The following is a 23181-nucleotide window of genomic DNA, read 5'->3' as shown; positions in this document are numbered from 1 at the left end:
GACAGCATTACTGATTGATTTGGATTTAATCCAGAGAGAAGAAGAGAAAGCAAAAGAGCAACAGAAAGCTTGTTTTTGACAGAAAAGGATATGATGAAGAACAAACATGAATCATGAACACGTAAAATACAAAATTTTTACTTCTCTAATGTCGAGTTTAAGAACATCAGCTACTAGACCACAGATGAAACCTCATTACCCTTACTTTCAACTGCTTTCATTGACATTGCTACCAATACACTCATTTTCTTCACAACTGGAAATTTAACAGCTAAACTTTTAAGAAAATAAACTAGAGCCCAAAAAGATCTACTCACTTAGATTCATCGTAAGGCGTTTTACAGATACAGTAAAGCTTTGTGTCCTTCTTAGTTTCCTTTGAGGTAGTAGAGATCATTTTCTTCTTCTTGGACTTGGAGCTTGAGTCTCTTTCTTCTTCTCGCTTCCTCTTCTGGGAAGCCGCAGGCAGCGTGGCTGTGGCCGTGGCCGTGGCCGTGGCCAGGGGGCCTGTGTGCTGCGGGGGAGGCGGAGGCGGGGGTGACGGCGGCGGGGCTGGAGGCGCAGGCGGGGCTGCAGGCGAGGTGGCCGCCACTGCGGTGGCCTGCACCATGTCTTTTTCTTTCTTAATTTTCAAGTCTCTCTTGAGCTCTTCCTGTTGTCAATTAAAGACAATACAAGACTGTCATTGCACTTAACGTAAATGCATGACTTGCCAGAGGACTTTACACGACCTTCCTTCTTACCTTACCTCCCTTGTCGGAGCAGCTCCACAGCTCAGCCCCGTGTGAGGGAGGTGAGTAACTGGAGGGTCCTAACTCTTTTAAACCCAACCAAATCAACGAGCAATATAAAGTGAAGATTATATAGCAGCCAGAAAGCTGCTAGCTGTCCTCAAAGAAGATCGGACAGAAAGATGACCAAGTTTCTGAAAACAGTGTCCCCTCCTGGCTTGCCCACGTTGTATCCTAGTTATCTCAGTTGTTGCTCGGAATGGGGTTTCAAGTGTCCTCACCCACCGCCTGCTTCCTCCTGGCTGCTCTCCGTCTGCGTCCTTACAGTGAGACCCGGCATGAACTGAACGTGATACTCAAGATGTGGTCTGACCAGCCAAAAGCTGAATGAGAGACAGACCTGCCTTATTTATTATGCTCCTATGTCCAGAAATTAAGAATGCAGGGAAAGCTATTTTATCAATACACATTTTGACATAAATTAAAATCCTTACTTCTCGGGCGCCTGGGTGGCTCAGTCGGTTAAGCGACTGCCTTCGGCTCAGGTCATGATCCTGGAGTCCCGGGATCAAGTCCCCCATCGGGCTCCCTGCTCAGCAGGGGGTCTGCTTCTCCCTCTCACCCTCCCCCCTCTCATGCTCTCTCTGTCTCTCATTCTCTCTCAAATAAATAAATAAAATCTTAAAAAAAATAAAATAAAATAAAATCCTTACTTCTCTTCATGTGAAATACTTTACAGACACACCTCTGTTACCTAGTACCACAACTTATTCTTTGAAATGATGATTATTTCCCTAGAGAAAAAAAGCCATTGTCATTGGCATCCGTGTACAAACGTGGTGTAAATAAATCACTGCTATGACCAAGCCTTTGGTCACACACACAAAACATCACACACACACAAAATTTAAGTAACCTCTACATCCAGTGTGGGAACTTGAACTTGTGAGATCAAGAGTCGCATATTCCAATGACTCAGCCAGTCAGGCACCCCGTAAACGTCACAAAAATTCTAACAAATAAACCTGAATGGTCCCGGTTTAATGAATCTATTTTTTCTATCTAGCATCTAGATAGTCTTGTAAGTGAGAAGGTAAGTTGTATGACAATTCAGCAATCCTTCTCTATTTAAAAAGAAAGTCTAAACTTCTTCCAAGGGAAGAAAGTAAATCTTGGGTGCCATTTTCCTAGTTAATATGATGTGTTTGTAACATAATGAACAGATTTTAGAAAAATCAAGATGGATATAGTGGGGTGGGGTTCCTGGCTGGCTCAGTTGGTAGAGCATGCAACTCTCGATCTCAGGGTCATGAGTTCGAGCCCCACATTGGACACAGAAGTCACTTAAAACAAAAAAAGATGTTATAGTGGTTACACATGTTGATCCCCCACTTCAAGAACATACCAATGGTAGTAAAATATAAAACAGAGAAGGGGCGCCTGGGTGGCTCAGTCGGTTAAGCGTCTGCCTTTGGCTCAGGTCATGATCCCAGGGTCCTGGGATGGAGCCCGGCATCGGGCTCTATGCTCAGCAAAGAGCCTGCTTCTCCCTCTCCCTCTGCCTGCCTGCCTGCCTGCCTGTCTACCTACTTGTGATCTCTCTGTCAAATAAATAAATAAAATCTTAAAAAACAAAACAAAAACAGAAAAAGTTGAAAAGCTAGAGCCATACTTGAATAAGATATGAATGTCTCTATGAAATGGAAACACAAAACTGTACACAGGGCTGACACTGCAGGCCTGCGGGATTCCAGACTCAGAACTAGGAGGTGGCAGCCCACCACAACCAGTTTCTGCAGGGAGAAGGGACCTCAGCATGCTTCGTGGGACTGGGCCATAAGAACAGGCTCCCTGCTTGATGGAAGGGTTGGCTGGTCTATAACTGGGCCTTCAGAGAGGAAACAAAAACAAAACTCCTCTCACTTAAATGACAAATGTTGGGACGCCTGGGTGGCTAAGTTGGTTAAGCGTCTGCCTTCAGCTCAGGTCATGATCCCAGGGTCTTGGGACTGAGTCCCACATTGGGCTTCCTGCTTAGCGGGGAGCCTGCTTCTCCCTCTGCCTGCCGCTTCCTCTGCTTGTGCTGACAAATAAATAAGATCTTTAAAAAAAAAAGAAGCCAAATGCAAGCCAAATGAAAACATGTGATATGAAAAAACACCAACAAAATCAATAACTGAATCTGGGGTGCCTGGGTGGCTCAATCGGTTAAGCGTGTGACTCTTGATTTTGGCTCAGGTCATGTTCTAGCGTTGTGAGATGGAGCCCCACATCGGGCTCCGTGCTAGGGGTGAAACTTGCTTAAGATTCTCTCTCTCCCTCCTTCTCCTCTGCACCCCACTCCCACACCGCTTGCACTCTCTCTTAAAAAAAGAAAAAATAACTGAATCTGAATTCATGCCAACTGAAATTAATTTATAGAACAATTTGACAAAAACTTTGTAATATTATGTTTGAGGTGTTCAAAGAGCTAAATGAAGGTTTAATTTCTACTAAATAATAAAATTATTTTATCAATAAGAGAAGCAAAGGGGGATGGAGGAGAGAGGAAAAGGTGGAACACAGCACATCTTTAGGTCAGCAGAATCATTCTGTACGATACTGTAATGACAGGATTCTGTATTCTGTATGTAACACGGATATATGACATGATGCATTTGTCAAACTCCTAGAACTGCGTAACACAAAGAGCGAAACAATGTAAACCATGGGCTTTAGTTAATAATAATGTACCAATATTGGCTTATCAGCTGTAAAACATGGCCACACTAATGCAAGATGGTAACAGAGGAATTTGTGGTGTGTGAGTGTGTGTGGGGGGATAGTCCACAAGAACTCTTTCTGCATAATTTTTTTGTCAATTTAAAACTGCTCCAAAAAATAGCCTATTTAACAAAAAAGAGACAAGCAGAAATCATATAAGAACATAAAGGACCAATCGCTTATCTTGAATATAAAAAATAAAATTATAATTAAAGTTGTGGAAACGTTTTTTTGTAGAATAACTTGTTAATGCTATAAAAAATAATGGAATAGTAATACCACATTGTTACCGTGGCTTTGTGAGGGAGTAAAATTGTGGGAGAACTTTCACGATTGGCTTTATATATTTCTATAACGTTTTAATTTTCTATAAGCATGTATTTTGTAAACGTAAAGAAATCCACTACACTTGCAAAAAAAAATTATTTTAAAAATATGCTAGTATATATACATTTGAATATTGCCCTTCAAAGCAAATTATCTTAGCCATAAATTCTACTAGTTAAAATAATGCTGAACGTCTGGGGCACCTGGGTGGCTTGGTCGTTAAGCGTCTGCCTTCGGCTCAGGTCGTGGTCCCAGGGTCCTGGGATCGAGTCCCGCGCATCGGGCTCCCTGCTCGGCCAGGAGCCTGCTTCTCCCTCTCCCACTCCCCGCTTGTGTTCCTGCTCTTGCTATCTCTCTCTGTCAGATAAATAAATAAAATCTTAAAAAAAAAAAAAAAAGTCTTGGGGCACCTGGGTGGCTCAGTCGTTAAGCGCCTGCCTTAGGCTCAGGCTCAGGTCATGGTCCCAGGGTCCTGGGATCGAGCCCCGCATCGGGCTCCCTGCTCTGCGGGGAGCCTACTTCTCCCTCTCCCACTCCCCCTGCTTGTGTTCCCTCTCTCGCTGTCTCTCTCCATGTCAAATAAATAAATAAAATCTTAAAAAATAATAATAATAATGCTGAGTCTTCTTAGAGTATAATAAATTTCCTTCCTTATTAGATTATGTAATATACTGCCAAGAAGACCGCACTGTAAGATGTTTATAGCAGAAGTATTTTTAAATGGCCACACAGTATAATGAATGCAGAAAAATGTTCAGTATGTTTGTCTCCAGTGCGATTCCATTTCTGTATAAATTACGTTTATACATGGATACATCTATTAAAAATAATATACACAAGATATATTCTAAAATTTTTAAAAAATGGTAATCTTGGAGGCACACTGACTTACAGATTATTTTTATTTGCTGGCCAAGGTAATTACTTTAGAAAGACATCTGAATGTACATGTCCAATTTACTTATTTACATGTAAAAATACAAACCATGAAATATCTCCCCACTCTGTGCAGAATATGCGGTGGGAATGGCAAATGACACACGTTAGATGTTAAATACCTGCTGAGTGAACTGAATGGCTAAGTCACATTAGATTTACTATTCTGCAACCTGAATTTTTCATTCAAGCATTTATCATTGAGAATTTCCCCCAAAGAATTAAAAACAAAAAGGACCAATCCTACCCACACCATTTTGTTAAAATGGTAGTCCACTGAGTGGACACTCTCACATGTATTTTATCCAGTGGTTCTCAGCTCAGGGTGGTGCTGGTACCTTGAGTATGTGAGAATGTAGGTGGAGGGGACAAGGTCATTTTTTGGGTTGAAGGTGATGATACTTGCACTGAGTACTCAATGCTATGCTTCCTACACTGTGTAAAAATCTGGCCTGTGGAAAGGGCCCAAAGTGCTTCTTTTGAGAACTACTGACTACCAATCTCTTCTCTGTGGATTTCAGGTTGATTCCAAATTTTTGTTATGATTATTAACATTTATTATGTCCTTGCTCATATATCTTGCCTGTTTCTTAGATGAGTTTCTAGAACTGAAATTATGGAATATCAGAATATCCACATTTTAGAGTCTTTTGATATATAGTGTAATGTTCTCTAGAAATACATGATATTTTCTCTAGAAAAATAGTATTTTCATTTCACTCCTTAGTATTTAGGTTGACTATCCTTTTTTAAAGATTTTATTTATTTGACAGAGAGAGAGCACAAGCAGGGGGAGAGAGAGAAGCAGGCCTCCCGCTGAGCGGGGAACCCAACATGGGGCTCGATCCCCTGGTATCACGATCTAAGCTGAAGGCAGACACTTAACCAACTGAGCCACCCATGTGTCCCTAGGTTGACTATCTTTTTATATGTTTACTGGTATTTGGCATTTTTAAATTTGAAAATTGCTTATCTGTATGTCTTACACATTCTTGTACTAGAGTGTTCTTTTTTCTTTTTTTATTTCAGCTTTATTGAGGTATCACTGACAAAACTGCAAAATATTTAAAGTATACATTGTAGTAACTTGATACATGTATATATTGTGATAGGATTTCCCTTATCTAGTTAACCAATACTCATCTTTTTCTTACTGACCTAAGAGCTCTTTAAATTATAGGACTACTAATTCTGTCATCAATGTCACAAAATTTTTCTCCTGTCGGTTACCTATTTTTCAATATTGTTTATGGTATTTTCTTTTTTCCTATATACAATTTTTTCTTCTGTCAGCAAATCTTTTTCCTTTATGGCATCTGAAATTTGTAATGCGCAGGAGTGGTTTTCCACACCCCGAGATTACAAAAATGACAATTTTGTTTTCTTCTATTATTTTTGTGGTTTCCTTTTTCACATTAGAATTTTTGATCTGAAATGGATCTTAAGATAAGGTGAGAGGGAATATCTGCTACTGTGAATTGGCTCTTTTGTTTATGACACTTCCACAATGCTTGTAGTCTCAAGATCTATCTAGTGCGTGACCACCTCACTGAAATCTTTCATAAATAAAATTTTTCTTTTTGGGTTTTGATATAATAATCGTATCATATACAATAAGAATTTTATCCCCCTTGTTTTCTTTTTTTTTTTAAAGATTTTATTTATTTGACAGAGAGAGAGAGAGATAGTGAGAGAGGGAACACAAGCAGGGGGAGCGGGAGAGGGAGAAGCAGGCTTCCCGCCGAGCAGGGAGCCCAATGTGGGACTCGATCCCGGGACTCCGGGATCATGACCTGAGCCGAAGGCAGACGCTTAACGACTGAGCCACCCAAGTGCCCGACATTCTTTTGATTTTTAAAAAATATTTTATTTATTTATCTGAGAGAGAGAGTGCACAAGCAGGGGGAACAGGAGAGGGTGAGGGAGAAGCAAGCAACCTGCTGAGTAGGGAGCCCGATGAGGGGCTCGAACCCAGGACCCTGGGACCACGACCTGAGCCAAAGGCAGACGCTTAACGACTGAGCCACCCAGGCGCCCCTTGTTTTCTTTTCTTGACTTAACACACTAACTAGAAATTTTCAGAGGTGATAAATAATAATGCTGGGTTTTGGCACTGTCATCTGGCTTCTGACTTTAGTGTGAAGATGTCTCATGTCTCAGTTGTGTAATGTTGGTTGTTGGGCTGATTGATTTTTAAAAATACTTCTCATCTTCTTAAAATATACAAGGTACTTCTAGGGATGCTTTCAGTAGCCTACTTCTTTTTTTTTTTTTTTTTAAAGATTTTATTTATTTATTTGACACACAGAGAGAAAGCACAAGTAGGCAGAGAGGCAGGCAGAGAGAGAGAGGCAGAAGCAGGCTCTCCACCGAGCAGGGAGCCCGATGCGGGACTCGATCCCGGGACTCTAGGATCATGACCTGAGCCGAAGGCAGTCGCTTAAGCAACTGAGCTACCCAGGCGCCCCAGCCTACTTCTCTTTTAAGAAGCTGTTCAAATATGTGTGAATAGATGTCTCCCTTCATTTTTCAATAAATTCCCCAAGCAAGCAGAGGATTAGCAATGCCTACAGGATCAGTTACAAGTCAAGGAGGAAGGTGTCTTATTTAATGGGCAACTCTTTATTTTTCATTTTTCCAACACTGTTTTGCAGTTCTTGGTCTACCTTTCTCATGAAACTTGGCTCCTGGTAACTACTGGAGAGATTATGTCATAGAGCATAAAGGCTATCCTCAAGAGGGTTCTCAAAATGTTTTCCTTTAAAAAGACTGACCTCTAAGAGTGGCTACGTTAGAGATTACAATACACCTTCAGATATAACACCTCTGTCCTTTTTCAAAAGACACGTGTCCCACCATTTTTAGTCTCTACAAAAATGTAAGTTCTAGAAACAAGCTGACATTTAAAACTTAACCAAAGTTGCACGGGGAAAAAAAAAAAAGAATAAAGTTAAATGCTAAACGTTGGACACAGAAGGAAATACCTTCTTACCTGCACTTCAATCTGTAGGTCTTTGTCCAGGAGCGCTCTCTTTTTTAGTATTTCAGCTTTGAGTTGTTCTTTGTGTTTGAAGAGCAGTGCGGAGAGCTTGGTGGCATTCTGCTTGCTACGTTTCTGTTCCACACTCTCTTCACGCTTCCGTTTTTTTGCTGCCTGTTTTTCTTCTTTATCTATCTTATCCAAAATATACTTCATCACCTGGTTACAGACAATCATTCTAGGGAGAAATACACAATCCATGTAATGCTGGGCATTTCATTCTGAAAGGCTTAAGAAATAATTTTTCTCTGTCTCTATGGTTGACACACAAACTTTCTGTGACTGGAAAGCTTCCAAGAGCGATTCAAACCAGTTATGAGCAGCTAGTAGTGGCAAGTGTTCTCATTTAATGAACTTCAGCCAAGATTTAAAAAGACAAAAAAACAAAAAACCGAAAACTCAGACCTCCTGTGCGTGTGCACGCTAAAGAAGAAAGGCTGGGATACAACGAGTCCTTGTGTTCCTGGGTTATAAACATTTCTCCCTACCTTTGATTCTCTTCTCTTTCAGCTGGAGTCATGGTCTTTTTCTGCTTTAAATGTTCTATTACAGCATTATGCTTCATCACCACCTTCAGGACAGAACAAAATCCCAAAGTGCATATTTTATATAATGACTACAAGTTGGTATACAGATAACAACAGCAGAAATCTGAGCACATGTATGTTTTCCAAAGAAACTGTAAGAATTTCATATCCTAATACAAAAGAAATTAGAGCTACAACAATATGGCCTGGGTGCTTACCGTGTACTGGGCACTGTGCTAAGTAAGCACGTGACATTACCTCAATTATTCCTCCTAACAACACTGAAAGGGATAATTTTATAAAAGAGATTCTGAGACATAAAAAACTTAACTCACTTGTTTGAGATTAAATAAGTACTATAAGCTGTAATTTTTACCCAGCTATCATTCTCCAACAGCCGTTATTTTTTTTAACATTACGCTCGCTTTCTTGGCATCAATTTCAAATATTTTCCCTCCTCCCCGTCCCAATTTGCACAGAGATTAGGATAAAGAAAGACACTGTAATCATTCTCAAATTGCACACTACACAGTACTAAAAGCTGGGTAATGATGCAGTTGAACATATACATGACATCAATTTCTAAGAATATTACCATACACCTTTAAAATCCCTTTGCTGTTTAAAAAGTGCTTCTAATCACGTTGTAGTAGAATCATCAAACGTGCTAAGAGACCAGATCTTAATTATTCCCACCACTAAAAAAAAATGATGCTCATATGATGTAACAGAGGTGCTGACTATTGCTACAATGGCAATCATGTTCCAAGTACCAGTGTATCAAATCAACATGTTGTACACCTTAAATTTATACAATGCTATATGTCAAGCATATCCCAATAAAAAACAGAAAGTGCTTCTACATACATGACCTCATTCAATCATTACAATAATCTTGTATGGCTGGAAAGAGAGGGAGTATTAATGAGGATATAGAGCTCAGGGGAGAGATGAGTTTCACAGACGGAATAGAAGACCCCGGAACTGAACACAGGTCTTATGACTTGGGAACACTTGAAATCCACACTCAAACTCCTGACTAATGCTGTTGATGCAAAGACAGTTTTCTCCAGTGATGCTACAGGATCTTATACCTGTGACTTCATTTTAAGTAGAATAATTCTAACTCCTCTGAATGGCCTTACTTCACTAAGATGCTACTGCAGGACGGCACTTTTTATTTCAGCTATGGAACATTAGAATGTCAACCTTTTACAAAGGTGTGGTTAGAAATGCAAGTGAGTTTCCACTGTCTATAATTTGCTTGGTCTACATGCAAACTAAGGAATGACAATTGCAAAGAACTTCAAACAAAGGACTATGACACCTGATGTGGCTTTGAGCTTAGTCAGACTTCAAGTTTTGTATTCATAGTACTCCAACTCCTAACTCCATTCTTCCCATCTTAGTTCTCCCCGAATACAGGTAGTTCTTCTAATAAGCACTGATTGTTTACATCCAACAGAGTTCCAAGCCATGGTAATCATTTGTTATTTCTTGTCAATCCAGTGCTGCTTCTAAATTGAACCATCAATGACTTTTGTCTCATGTCGGAAACCTAACACAACCAACACTAGGTCTACTGCACAGCACAATCATTCAAGCTACTGAACATGCTGCTTTTACTTAATAACTTTACCTGTTTCTGAATGATTTCACTTTGATTAGAAGCTTGGAGAGTGTGTTCCCGCTTAATTTCTATCTGTTGCTGCTTCTTCTTTTGCTGCTGATCCCTGAGTTGCTGAACCCTTTGCAACTGCTCTTGCACACTGGCTGCCTGCACTGTAACCACATTCTGAATCTGGTGAGTCTGCACAGGACTGCTTTGCTGAATTTGAATGGGTAACTGGAGTTTGATTTGCTGGGGCACACCACCTTGCTGAGCCTGTATCTGAGCCACAACCTGCGACTGGATCTGAGACAGAACCTGGACTTGTTGCAGCTGAGGCACAGCAATGACTTGGGGCTGTGGCTGCTGTATCTGTAGCTGAGGACGGGATGGGGATGACACAGTAACTTGACTTAACGTCTGTCCTGATGAAAGAGTTTGAGTTGGAGACTGTACCTGGGGTTGTGATTGTGGCTGGCCCTGGGAAGGTATCTGAAGAGATGTATGTGGTTGAATTGGAATCGGTTGTGAGGTTGTAGTCTGACCCTGGGATTGCTGTCCAGGAGACACTTGGGATGGAGTCGATGGACGTATTCGAGTCTGTGGTGGACTTTGGACGCGAGCAGGAGACTGTCCTTGGACATTACTTTGAGGCTGACACTGTACTGCGACTTGGGGTTTGGATGACTGTGCTTGGGTGGGTTGTGCTTCAGAAGGGACATGGGATGCGACAGTTGTTTGGGTCTGAACTTCAGGCTGAGTCTGAACTTCAGGCTGAGCTGGGGACGGGGGCTGGGTTTGGGGCTGGGGCTGAGCTGAAGGCTGAGCAGTCTGTGGCTGGGCTTCTGGAGGACTCACACTCGATGACTGAGCTGGTGGCAAGGTTTTGGCTTGTTGCACCTGTGTCGGGGGTGATAATTTACTCTGCCTTTGTTCACTTGTACCTGTGAAAAAGAAAGACCAAATATTTCTGTTACTCTAGAACACAGGACCTTGGTAAAAGAAAAATCCGAAGGGGATTTTCTAAAGGTGAGAATTCCTTATTTTAGTATAGAAGATTGATGCCTTAGGGGCGCCTGGGTGGCTCAGTCGTTAAGCGTCTGCCTTCGGCTCAGGTCATGACCTCAGGGTCCTGGGATCGAGCCCCACATCAGGGTCCCTGCTCGGCGGGGAGCCTGCTTCTCCCTCTCCCACTCCCCCTCCTTGTGTTCCCTCTCTTGCTGTGTCTCTGTCAAATAAATAAATAAAATCTTAAAAAAAAAAGACTAATGTCTGAGAAATGTTCCACAGACACACTTGAGGTAGGACTCTCCCAACTGGGGAGCCGGGTCCTGCTTCAAGGCTGCCCTCTGCACACGCTAACGCTCCGGAGCACTGGCTTTTATAAAGCAAGGTGCAGCCTCTGGAAATCAGCCAGGACCTCTGGCATAAGGCTAATGCTAAAACCTCATTTTTCTCCTATGGCATGGTGAGAGCAGCTTTCAGGAGGAGGCTAACAAAGTGGTTCTGGACCTGCAGCTCTCAGATGTAGGCTATGAGCTAGACAGATCCACCTTCCCTGAGATTATCTGCATGACTCAATCAGTGCCTACAAAGCTGGGCAAGAAGCAAGTGTGAGCACAGTTACCATGATAGCCACTATTTTTTGCTCCCCACCCCAATTTTCTGTGTTTTTTTATGGGGGGATGGAGGTGGCAGGGAGCCTGTAGGAACAAAAGATACTGTGAGGCTGACCAGTCATCTCGTAAGCTCACTGGCTTGAGGCATATCCTCCCAAAGGTAAGCAGTGGGCCTCCCATCCCTCTATTAGCCCAGCCACTTGAGGAATAACGCACAGCATTTCCGGTAACCCCGAGTTCTACCTGCTGCTGTAGTGGAAACAGTGCTGGTGGTGGTGCTGGCTGCTGTGGCCGTCGTTGCCAAAGGCGTAAAGAGGAACCGCTGAACAGTCCCGTTTGGCATGGCAGCTTGCATCAGCTGCTGGCCTGGACCCGGAAGTATGGTCACCCCTTGAGGGATCAACTGCAACTGTCCAGTCGTTTGACCTTGTCCTTGAATTACTACTGTCAAACCTTGATTGCCACCCTGTGGAAAAGAACAGACAACATGTAAACAGTGTTCAAGGCATCAATCTGTAAGTATATCACTTTTATGTTAGAAAGATGCTTTAATGTAATGAAAACATATACTTGAATGTCTACAGAACAGCACCAGAAGGAATTCAGATAAGCTAAAATAAGAATATTTATTTGGGAAGACTGCTGTTGTACAGTGGAAAAAACATGAACTAAAAACGCAGAGTTCCAGTCCAAGCTCTCCAAATGGACAGCCAGGTATCTGTCTACAAGTGACATTACTCCTCCAGATCTAAATTTCCCCAATCTATAAAGTAAGGGCGTTGAGGTGAATGACTAACGTCTCCACAAAATTCTGATTTTAAACCATATGAATATTATATTCATATTATTTTATAATTTTCAAACCATCTTTCTATATACTGTCTTGTTTGATCTTCACAATGGACTTGTGATTTTGTGGAGTAGTGAGAGAAAATATTACTATGATCTTATCACTAACTAGAAATTCAGGGTTAGAAAGTTTAAGTCACTTGTCCAAAGTAGGAGACCAAGTTAAAGGTAAGATAAAATGATGAGCCCAGATCTCCTGGTTTCAGTTTTTCAACATGTACCAGATTACCCACGGTGTGTGTCTCTGTGTGCACTCTAGTATAAAAAGCTTAGGGTTTAGACAGGGAATGCAAACACCAAGTCAGGAGGGTTGCTAATGCCCACATGGTTCTCAAAATGGGGACCAGGAAGTAAAAACTCTGTATGTACTACCTCTTCTGTCCAGGACTTACTAATCCAGTGACCTCAACTACCAGGGACATGGCAGAGAGTTAGAAAGCAAAGTAAAAACAACCCACCCCAAATTCCCAACAGCCAAAACTGACACCACAAAGTTCATGTACTGAACTCCATATACTTCACTCATGAGTCCCTTATTTACTCTTGCATTTCAAAAATACATAAGACATCAAGTGTAGTTTGAAAACTAATTATAAAGTAAACCTCTATAAAATCAGCATTCAGGTCACCATCACCAGCATCCAAGAAGCCCCCGCTGTGATCTGCTCTGATCTCCATTCCCCTGGAGGTAACCCACCGTTCTCAGTGCTACCGTAGCATTGCACTTCTTCATAGTGCTACTGCGTAGGTATGGATCTTTTCTTTTTTTTTAAGATTTATTTATTTATCTTTAGAGAGAGTGGGGTGGGGGGAGAGAATCTGGAGCAGACTCCCTGCTGAGTGGAGAGCCCAACACGGAGCTCAATCTCACAATCCAGAGATCACAACCTGAGTCAAAATCAAGAGTCGGACACTAAACCCACTGAGCCACCCAGACACCAGCTGTAGATCTTTATAGGGCTCCGGGTTCACAACTTCAAGAGCACCAACCATGAAGAACACGATGGGAATGACACCCCTCCAGGTAGGCAATGCAATAGCCCTGTATCCCTATACAATAGAGCTAGTTTTGCTTGTTTCTGAATTTTATGCGAATGGAATCATGTTTGTTACTTGCTCTTTTAGCTCAACAATGTGGTTTTGTGTGGCTGCAGTTTTTCATTTTCATTGCTGTAGGAATGTACCACAATTTACCTGATAGTAGATAAGACATCTGGGTTGTTCCCACGTTTTTACTCTTGTGAACCATGCTGCTATGAATACTCATGCTCATTACCCTGGTGCTCACATGAACAAGCACTTCGTTAGGGACTACACCTAGAAAAACTCCTGGACGTATGCACATACCCTCGACTTTGCTAGATAATGTCTAGAAGCTTTCCAAACGACTCAACTAATTTATACTACCAGCAGTCGTGCATGAAAGTTCATTTTGTTTCGTGTCTTTGCCAATTCTTGATCCTGACATTTTAATTTATACCATGCTCTTATGGACATAGCTTTAATATTCATTTCCCTCATTACTAACAGAGCTCAGTACTTTTTTTTTGATTTTGGAATTTAGATTTCCTCTTTAAATTTGTTTGCCTTTTTTTTTTAACTGAGCTTTGCCATTTTGCCTTCTTGATTTTTAGTTATTCTTTATGTATTTTGGATAATAGTCCTTGTTTGACTGTATTTATATCTTCTCTCATTCTTTTCACTTCTATAATGTTTGCTGAACTGAAGTTATTTTTGATGTAGCTGAATTTACAAATCTTTTCCTTTACTTTTAGTGTTTTTCTGTTTGTTTTTTTAAGTAAGAAAGCCTTTCTTTTCCTACCTTAAGTTATGAAGGTTTTCTTCTATCATGCTTTCTGAAAGTATTATAGCTTTACACTTTCACAGGTAGGACTTTTATCCTCCTGGAATTGAGTTTATGAGTGAGGTAGTGGCCTACTTTCATAGCTTCCCATATAATGTCCCGACACCATTTACTGAACAGTCTGTCCTTTTCTCAGTGACCTGCAATGATGAACAAGTGTCCACGTATGCATGGTCACTTTCTGCATTCTCTGCTGTGCTACTGGTCTCTCCGTCCTTGTTGTCTGTACCCTTCCGTATTAATGAGTGAGGCATCGTAAGAAGTTTTGGTATCAGGTTATCACAGAGGGCAAAGCCTCTTGTTCTTCAAAAATGTTATAGCTATTCTTTCTCTTTTGCATTTCCACGTAAATTTTTAAAAATCAGCCTGTCAAGTTCCACAAAAAAAATCTCCTGGGATTTTTACAGGAACCGCATTCAATCTATTGATTACTACTAGAAGAACTGGTAACAATAATGAATCTTGCAAGAAAGCAACTTATGTACTCAAATTTTATTTTTCCCATGGAAATTGGTCAACTAGTAATGTTTTGGTAGTTAAAAAGATTATCCATCTGGCTGTTTTAGTTCACAGTCTAAGGTCTAAGCACTCTAGATAACTGGAATTTATTGTATCTTGCCTTTAAGAAATATTTTTGTTGGACTCTAGGAAGCAGCCATTTCTTTAAAAAGTGCGTTATAAAGTTCTGAGAGTAAGTACATGGCTTTGTTTTGTTTTTTAAATATATTTGGGGGGGCAGGGGGAGGGGCAGAGGGAGGAGAGAAAGAATCTCAAGGAAACTCCCCACTGAGCGTGGAGCCTGACCCAGGAATCAATCTCACGACCCTGAGATCATGACCTGAGCCAAAAGCAAGTGTGGGACGCTTAACCGACTGAGTCACCCAGGTGCCCTAAGTACATGTTTTTAAACTTACTCCAAGAATAAATAAATGATTACCTCTAAAGTTAAAATGAAGAATGTTAACTAAGTGGAATTAAAAGCTTAAAAAAAAAAGTTAAAATGAAGTTGCATTACTTACGTGGCCCTGTGTTAACTGAGTGAGCTGAGCCATGGTAAGCTTCACCTGTCCCTGTTGGGGGCGAGGGGACTGTGAGGTTGAAGACTGCAGATTTGTGCTGGATGCTCCCGAAGTTAATCCTTTCTGCCCAGGGGTCGAGGAAACCGCACTCGGGGCAGAGACTGCGGTGGAGACGGGCTGCCCTCTAATGATCTGAGTCACCACTTGTTGAGGAGTACCTACACACACGGCAGAGCACTATGAATGCTTATATGCCCTGAAGCAGTATTCTGAGTTGAAATACTGTCCAACACATCAGATGAATGTATGCTTTTCAATTTTCATGAAGACCGATGTGATGCTGTCAGCCCAAGGCTGCACTCAGACATATACCCACACCCAGAGTTCCACATGGTTGTCAGTGAACCTGTTTTCGCTCGGCTCACTGACAACCATCCCCTAGTTCTTGCTATCTGCAGTAGAGTGGAAACACAATCAAGATTCTTCCCACAAGTCTAAAGCTAAAATGACAATAGGGAAGACTGAAGAAAAAATACATAATAAAGAGCCATTTTATAAGGCTGCCTTTCCTTTGGAATATTTAAAATAAGAAGATAATCTAATGTATAATGAATTCATATGAACTTCATATGAATTTTAAACGTAACAAACAGAATAGGACTATTCTGAACCAATTATGTTTATGAATGAGCTTTTCTTATAGTTTTTCAAACCAGATAGTTTGGGAGAACCATGAGGTCAAGGATCACTTTATCCTCAACATCAGGGCAAAATGCTCAAAGAATACTTCTAGAGTTCATTGTTCAATATCTACTGAGTGAATGAATTTAAATCAGAATGGCTCTACAGTCTTCTAAAAACTTTCACCCTCATTTAACTTGCTGAAACTAGAAGACAAAACAGGTGGAATTTTTCCCTTGTGGAATAATTGCTAAGAGTAATTATTTGGTAGCTAATTTTACATTTACAATGTCCTAATTCGTTATTAATTAGTGAGTACCATCACATTTCTGAAGTTTTATATTCATTTCCTTTTTTTCCATTGCTGAGTACACATATAGTTCTTGTACATATACACAGATATTTCTTTTAATGAATGGTGTTTATGTGTCACAATGAAAGTCTTGACATTCAGAATACCTTCCCCTTTTATCTTTTTTTAAATAATGCCACAGTGAAATCCCTGTTTATCAATTTTTATGCACTTCTGGTTATTTCCTTAAAATAAACTCCCCCCAGTATTACTGGGTTTCTAACGGGAACACAGTACTAAATTGAATTTTATATAGGTTATACCAACTCACACTCTCACCATCACTGAGTTTCTGTTTCACTGAACCCTTGCCAACTACAGGTACTACCACTAAAGTACAATATTCCGGCAATTAGAAATGGTATGACAGCATCATGGTCTCTGAATTTCTTCAATTACTACAGAGGCTCAGCCTTTAAACCCGCGTCAAGTCATTATGCTTAATCTGTGAACTCTCTCTCCACACTCTTCCCATTTCTCTTCTTTTCCTACTTACTTATAGGTGCTTTTTACAGATTAAGATAAAAATTACCACTATGTATTGCTTCTACTTTGCATTCTGCCTTTTATTTCTTTTTAAATCTCAAAGTTGTTTTTTTTTTTAACATGTATGTGTGTGTTTCTTGTTCTGGCTTCAATTACTTCTTTTAAATTTTCCTGCATTCTCTAATCAGATACGTCTTCCCAAATATGTTCTTAGTCATGGTATGTGTTGGCAGAGGTCTGCCCCACCACCAAAACTATAAACTGATTATTCCAGTATCATTTGCTGTTAAGTCCAGTCTTTCCTTCCTAATTCAAAATGACACCTTCATCACACTGCAAATTCTCACATATAATGCCTCTTTAGTTGCTTCTATCGGTCTAGTTTCCTCTGGTGTCACAGTGCTAATTCTGGTGGGGTACAACACGCTCTAACAACTGGCAGTGCTTTTGCCATCATTACTCTTGTCTTCTAAACTTTTCTCAATTAATCTCTTCCATTTATTCTTAAGATGAACCAAAAAAAAAAAAAATTACATCATATGAAGTCAAGTGCCTTAATTTGAGAACTTCTGGACCCCACGTTATGTCCCTGTACTGCAGTTCGAGGAACAATGCATGAAAAATTACTTTAGTTGATCCCCTGGTACTGATACGATGCCATCATAAACAAAGATGGATTAAAGGGTTAGTGCTGCTCATTCAGATGATCCCCAACATGTACATGTTAATTTGAGATGATCACCAAAACGTAAATTCAAAAATTGGAAAAATTTTTATTACATCCAGGAAGTCTGTGGATTCAGTTTTGGGAAAGGCTAGTGTGGTGGTAGGAATAGGATAAGCTGAGCTACACATAATCAGAGACACACCACACATCCACCCACCCTCCACCTCTCTGGCCACAACTCCTAGAATTCCACATCTTCACTGGGCCCCATCAGACCCACTGGCCATCTTGCTTTTCTTTGACACAGGAGACACACTCATATGTGTAACTGTGGATTCACATCACACAAGTCAAACACATAATTGAAACTACATAAGGCAATACGGAACAAAGGCTCTGTATCTTGCAATCACCAAATTTTTTCAGTTTTGTAAGTATATTACCATTTGTCATCTATAATTTTTTTTCTCATTTACATTACATTACATTTTTATTGTTCCCTTTAGTTACCTGACAGCTATTTTTAAACAGTAATAGATACTAAATTAATAGTAAAAGTAATAGATACTAAATTAACCAATTGTCCCTGCAGCATTAAGTGAAATAATGGATCATACTTTCTTTCCTGGGGTAAATCCTGTTTAGACTTTAGAAAGTTGCCTTTATTTAAATAAAAAAACAAGACAGTGCTTTATTTCATATTAGAACTGTGCTAAAATTATAAAATGAATGGAAAAGATTTAATCTTTTCTTTGCCCCATGCCCTGGAACTTTTTTTTATAAGAAGAAAATTGCTTCCTAATCATTTCAAAGAATTTTACCCATAAAACCATGAGGTCTGGATTTTTTTGTGGGAAATACTATGGCAACTTTCCAAATTTCTTTCCTTGATATGAGTCATTGAGACTTGAAATTTATAAGCATAGTATATACTTAGGCCTCATTATTCAAACAGATTTAGTTCCTGAGTATGGGGTGTGAGTACTATAAGGATTCCTATACACAATTCTCTCTTGATTAAAAAAAGTTCACTCTAGGGGGCGCCTGGGTGGCTCAGTCGGTTAAGCATTTGACTTTGGCTCAGGTCATAATCTTGGGGTCCTGGGATCTGGCCCTGCATCAGGCTCCCCGCTCAGCTGGGAGTCTACTTGTCCCTCTCCCTCTGCTCATGTTCTCTCTAATATATAAATAAAATCTTTTAAAAGAAAAGTTCATTCTATTTTTATAGCACTTTCTCATCACTAATTTTGTAAACTAGCATTTTGTTCCCATTTCTCAAGATTAGACTTGCAAAAGAATGGTTTATTTTAATAACATTTGCCCTTTTCTCTCTCTTTTTTTTTAAGATTTTATTTTTAAGTAATCTCTATACCCAACATGAGGTTTAAACTATCAACTCCCAGGTCAAGAGTCACATGCTCTATCAACTAAGCCAGCCAGGCACCCGCCCTTCTCTGTTTTCTAATTATTACTTGTATTTTTATTTTATTTCCTCCTGTTTTCTTTAAGACTTGTTTTATGTATTTTTCTAACTACTGATTAAGACTTAAGAATATGCAGGGGCGCCTGGGTGGCTCAGTTGTTGGGTGTCTGCCTTCAGCTCAGGTCATGATCCTGGGGTCCTGGGATCAAGCCCCGCATTGGGCTCCCTGCTTGGCGGAAGTCTGCTTCTCCCTCTCTCTCTCCCCCTGCTTGTGTTCCCTCTCTCGCTGTGTCTCTCTCTGTCAAATAAATAAAATCTTAAAAAAAAGACTTAAGAATATGGGGTTTTGGTCTGTTTTATCCTCCAGTGTATTTCAACTGCCTGGAGTAGGTGCTCAAATATTTACTGAATAAATTTGTCTCTGAGTCCAGCTTTGGCAGATGACTTCGCTGCTACTTGATAATCTGCTTGAACCTATGCATTTGATGTTCCCTTAACTCAAAAGTTACTTATGAGAACATATGTTTTAAAATTTTCAAGCAAGTAAAAATCAGTAGAATAACTTAATATTAACTTCTAGCTTTACTACACAGAATGTGGCCTATACACATTCTACTTTTTGGAAGGAATTCATCAGGTTTTACCTGACTCATTATGTGACCATTTTTGTATAAAGAGCCCAAATATATTTAAAACCAATGTGTATTCCTGAAGGTTTAATAGTTGACACAGCCTGTTTCTAGTCTACTATGCTTCTGTTGATCCCTCCTTGATATCAAATAGTTTCTGCTTTAAACACTCCAATGAAATCTTATTTGGTTCTTTTTTTTTTTTTTTAAAGATTTTATTTTTAAGTAATCTCTACACGTAATGTGGGGCTTGAACCCACAACTCCAAGATCAAGAGTCACAACATGCTCCACCAAATAAGCCAGTCAGGCACCCCTTATTTGGTTCTTAGAGATTACTTTTTATCTTTAAGACAATGTAAAAATCATTGACTTTCGCTCTGTTCAATATTAGTAAGATAATTTTTGTCCTCCCCACCCATACCCCATATCTCCCCTTTTTCTTACTTTCTATTTTTGGTCTTTATTTCATGTATCTTTGCCCATCTTTTTATTAACCTTTTGTGGTAACTCAACTTTAGATATGTTTCTTATTACTGTACAGCTGGATTTTTTTTGTTCTATCTCTACAGGATTCAAATTTTAAATATGGGAACTTTAACCTATTCACGTTAATGAAGAGCTGATAATGCCTTTGTAAGCTTTTTTTATGTTTTCCGTTTAAATCCTTCTTAGCTGTTTCCTTGACTTTGTCTGTCTTTTGCCACACAGACTGTTGTCTTTACTCATTCTCTTTACTCCAATGATTTGAATATATATTCTATTTATTAGAGGTTTTTAAAAATTTTTATTAAGCATGCTTGGATCTACTTCTCCCTTATTGGCAATGCCAGAAATGAAATAATACGGATGTACCCCAAAATGGATTAGAAATTTAGTATGCTTTGAAGTATTCATTCAAATCGGTATTTTTTAGTATGTAGAGTAGCAAATACAGAGTATTACAGATTTCCCAGACTGGGTGTATAGAAGAAAAATGAAAATGCTGGAGGGATGAATACCTGGTTGTACCATCACAGGTGTTCGAATAATTGCCTTTCCTAGTGTTGACTGTTGGAGGGGTGTTCTAATCACCGTCATACCAGGGCGGATCTGAGGCCCTGTGATTACCTATAAATGACACAAAGGACAATGAATTAAAATGTTTTTAAGACTAAAAGCATGATGGACTTAGAACACAGATCTTTAAACATTCTCTACTGGTAAATAGGTCTACAGAAATGACAAAGGCTCTTGGACATTACATTTTAAATTACATTAAGCATCAGCTTAAAGATGGGAGTTCTGAGGGGAGAAAATTTAATTCAAATGAGATCATATGAAATTCCTGGTCACTGGATACCAAGTAGAGCTTTATAGACTAGAAGGAAGGGACACGACTCAGTGAAGCTCTGTTCTATAACCACCATGGCTGCCCACAGGAAAATGTTGAGTCCTATTTTCCCTGAGGTCCAATACATATCTGTCACCCACAGAGTATAATAGTAAGATCGGAAACCCAATGTTCTTTCATGTTTTTAGAGGAGAGACTACAGAGCATATTAATTTTCAGCCTACATTTTCAAGTCTACAAAACTTCAAACTTTTTTTCCATGATACCAGAGCCACAGAAATGATGTATCTAATATGTGTGCATATCAGCTGATAACAAACTAGTTAGTTATAATGCCGTGGATTCTATTTTCATTCTACTTCTCAGTTGCACAGCAAGTTTCCCTGGGGGCTCCAATGCTGCCCATTGTTTCACATGAAGGAATTTTCTTTACAAAATCCTAGAAAGCATTAATTTGACTCATAACGTATACGAATATGCTATTAACTAAATGTTAAAAATTAACATTTCGCATGATTCATGCTTAGAAATAGAAAAGATTTTTTTAAAAAAATCAGTACTTCGTCTCAGATTAAGTAAAAAGCAAAGGAATATTAGAAGCTGGATTAATACTGGAAGAGTCCGTTCTGAAAACTTCAACTTGGTGTACGTAATACTTCAAAACAAAATAAGCCTGTAAAGAATTCTTACTTGTGAAGTGCTTGTGGTTCCTCCAGAGCCTGAGGTATTGGGCCTGATTGTGACTGTTGCTGTCCTGGGTTGGAATGAAGTAAAGGTCTGCTGGCTTGTACCTGTACTTGATGGAATGATACCCAGGACTTTCTGCTGTACTTGAACAACGCCTTAAAAAAAGATGAAGAAGTCATTAACAACTGCCCCTTTAATAAAAAGCATCAGGTGTTGCTGGGTTTCTGAGGAGGAACTACGTGTGGCAGGGTTTTATAGTGGGCTACACAGAATGTGAGATCCGAGGACTGAAATCAGTGAAAAGGAAATGAAAAATAATGGCGACAGTATGATCTGGCAAATGTGAATTAGAACTCTTCCCATTTCCCTTACCTCCTTGTGTTGCTGGCACATTTACAGCGACAATCTTGCTGTTTGCAGGAAGTGGCAGTTTGGTAATTACTTTTCCTGCCATAGTGACTGGACTGCCTGTAATTTGGAACGTCTGACCTGTGCTGGCAATGGTTGTAGCAGATGTGGCAGCTGTGCTGGTGGCTAATGGGGTATAAGACATTTAATAAGCTTTAGATTTAAAATAACCAGCAACGTAGTGACTTATAGGAAGGGCACCAATGCATGAAATGTGGCTCATTTTGTATTTTTAAGACAAACATTCCTCTCCACTCAAAGTAAGTGAACTATGTAAATGTTGAAAGTGAAATAATGTAAGAGAGGAGTCTCGCTTATGTAATAATTATATTATCTGTAACAAACCAACTGTTGCAGCTTGTTCGCTCAATCAGCTGCAGAAGAAAAATAATTTTCTAAAGAAATGTTTCATTTCAGTAAAGGAATGACATTTCTTTTCCCCAAATGAAAGTAATCTTTTCTTCAATAACAGTTATGTACCTGAATTTGACTGGCCTTGCTTAACCCACGTAGCAAAGGTCTGATGGAAGTTCTTGTTTTGCTGGAATGTTACAGTGGCTGGAGATCCAACTTTAGTAGTGAGAACCATTTTAGTTCCAGTTGTAACTGAGCCACTTATGGGGGCCACCATAACTTTTTGTGCTGGAGAAATGGTACTAGTTGTACTGTTTGGTGGGGAAGTGGTGGAAGCTGCAATTACTGTAGGCTTCTGCTGTTCCAATCGTTTCTAGAAAAGCCAGGGAGAGAACACATGAACCAAAAGAGTTCTAAATAAAAACAATACCATTCTGCAAGAAGTCCAGCCATAATTTCTCCAAATCTAACTGCATCAAATTTCTAAAATATTTCTGAAAATATGTCCATATAAATTTGCCCTTAATTTCCTGAAGAAGGCCATTTTGTTACAACTCTAAACCACAGCCTGTACAAATGTCCAAGCTTTCAGACTGCAAATAAAAGAGACACGGGTAATCTCACTGGAGACAGGAACACCTTTATGTATTTAGAGCACAGAGCAAATGACAGGAACTGTAAAAGGTTTCTGGTTTACTGTAATGTTAACTTATCCAATTATAAAAATCATGTAAATATTTAATCACTATTCCAGTTCACAAACAGGTAAGCAAGCAAGCTGAAAATTATAATAAAATATCTTTTCTAAACTTCTTATACTACTCAGGTCAAAATTTCTTACAGAAAAATATTTTAGACTATTTTATGCAGAGAGGTAT

General features: G+C 39.6%; 1 protein-coding gene across 12 annotated transcripts in view; it reads right to left on the bottom strand.

The window, feature by feature from the left end:
• Positions 1-23181, bottom strand: part of BPTF (bromodomain PHD finger transcription factor) — a 150737-nt gene that overhangs the window by 16714 nt on the left and 110842 nt on the right. For 6 of the 12 annotated variants that reach the window (XM_035026244.1, XM_035026235.1, XM_035026238.1 and 3 more), the window contains 10 exons: positions 22430-22676; positions 21914-22075; positions 21545-21696; positions 20523-20631; positions 15285-15502; positions 11796-12018; positions 9964-10877; positions 8286-8368; positions 7750-7975; positions 318-652 (listed from right to left, as the gene is read on the bottom strand). In XM_035026244.1, coding sequence (XP_034882135.1) covers positions 318-652; positions 7750-7975; positions 8286-8368; positions 9964-10877; positions 11796-12018; positions 15285-15502; positions 20523-20631; positions 21545-21696; positions 21914-22075; positions 22430-22676 — 2669 coding nt within the window. The remainder of the gene's footprint in view (positions 1-317; positions 653-7749; positions 7976-8285; positions 8369-9963; positions 10878-11795; positions 12019-15284; positions 15503-20522; positions 20632-21544; positions 21697-21913; positions 22076-22429; positions 22677-23181) is intronic. The other 6 variants (XM_035026237.1, XM_035026240.1, XM_035026242.1 and 3 more) reach the window with 3 other exon arrangements.

The sequence above is a fragment of the Mirounga leonina genome, unplaced genomic scaffold (assembly GCF_011800145.1).
Source record: "Mirounga leonina isolate KUSES-001 unplaced genomic scaffold, KU_Mleo_1.0 Mir_197, whole genome shotgun sequence".
Classification (NCBI taxonomy): Eukaryota; Metazoa; Chordata; class Mammalia; order Carnivora; family Phocidae; genus Mirounga; species Mirounga leonina.
This window is presented reverse-complemented; position numbering and strand designations above follow the sequence as displayed.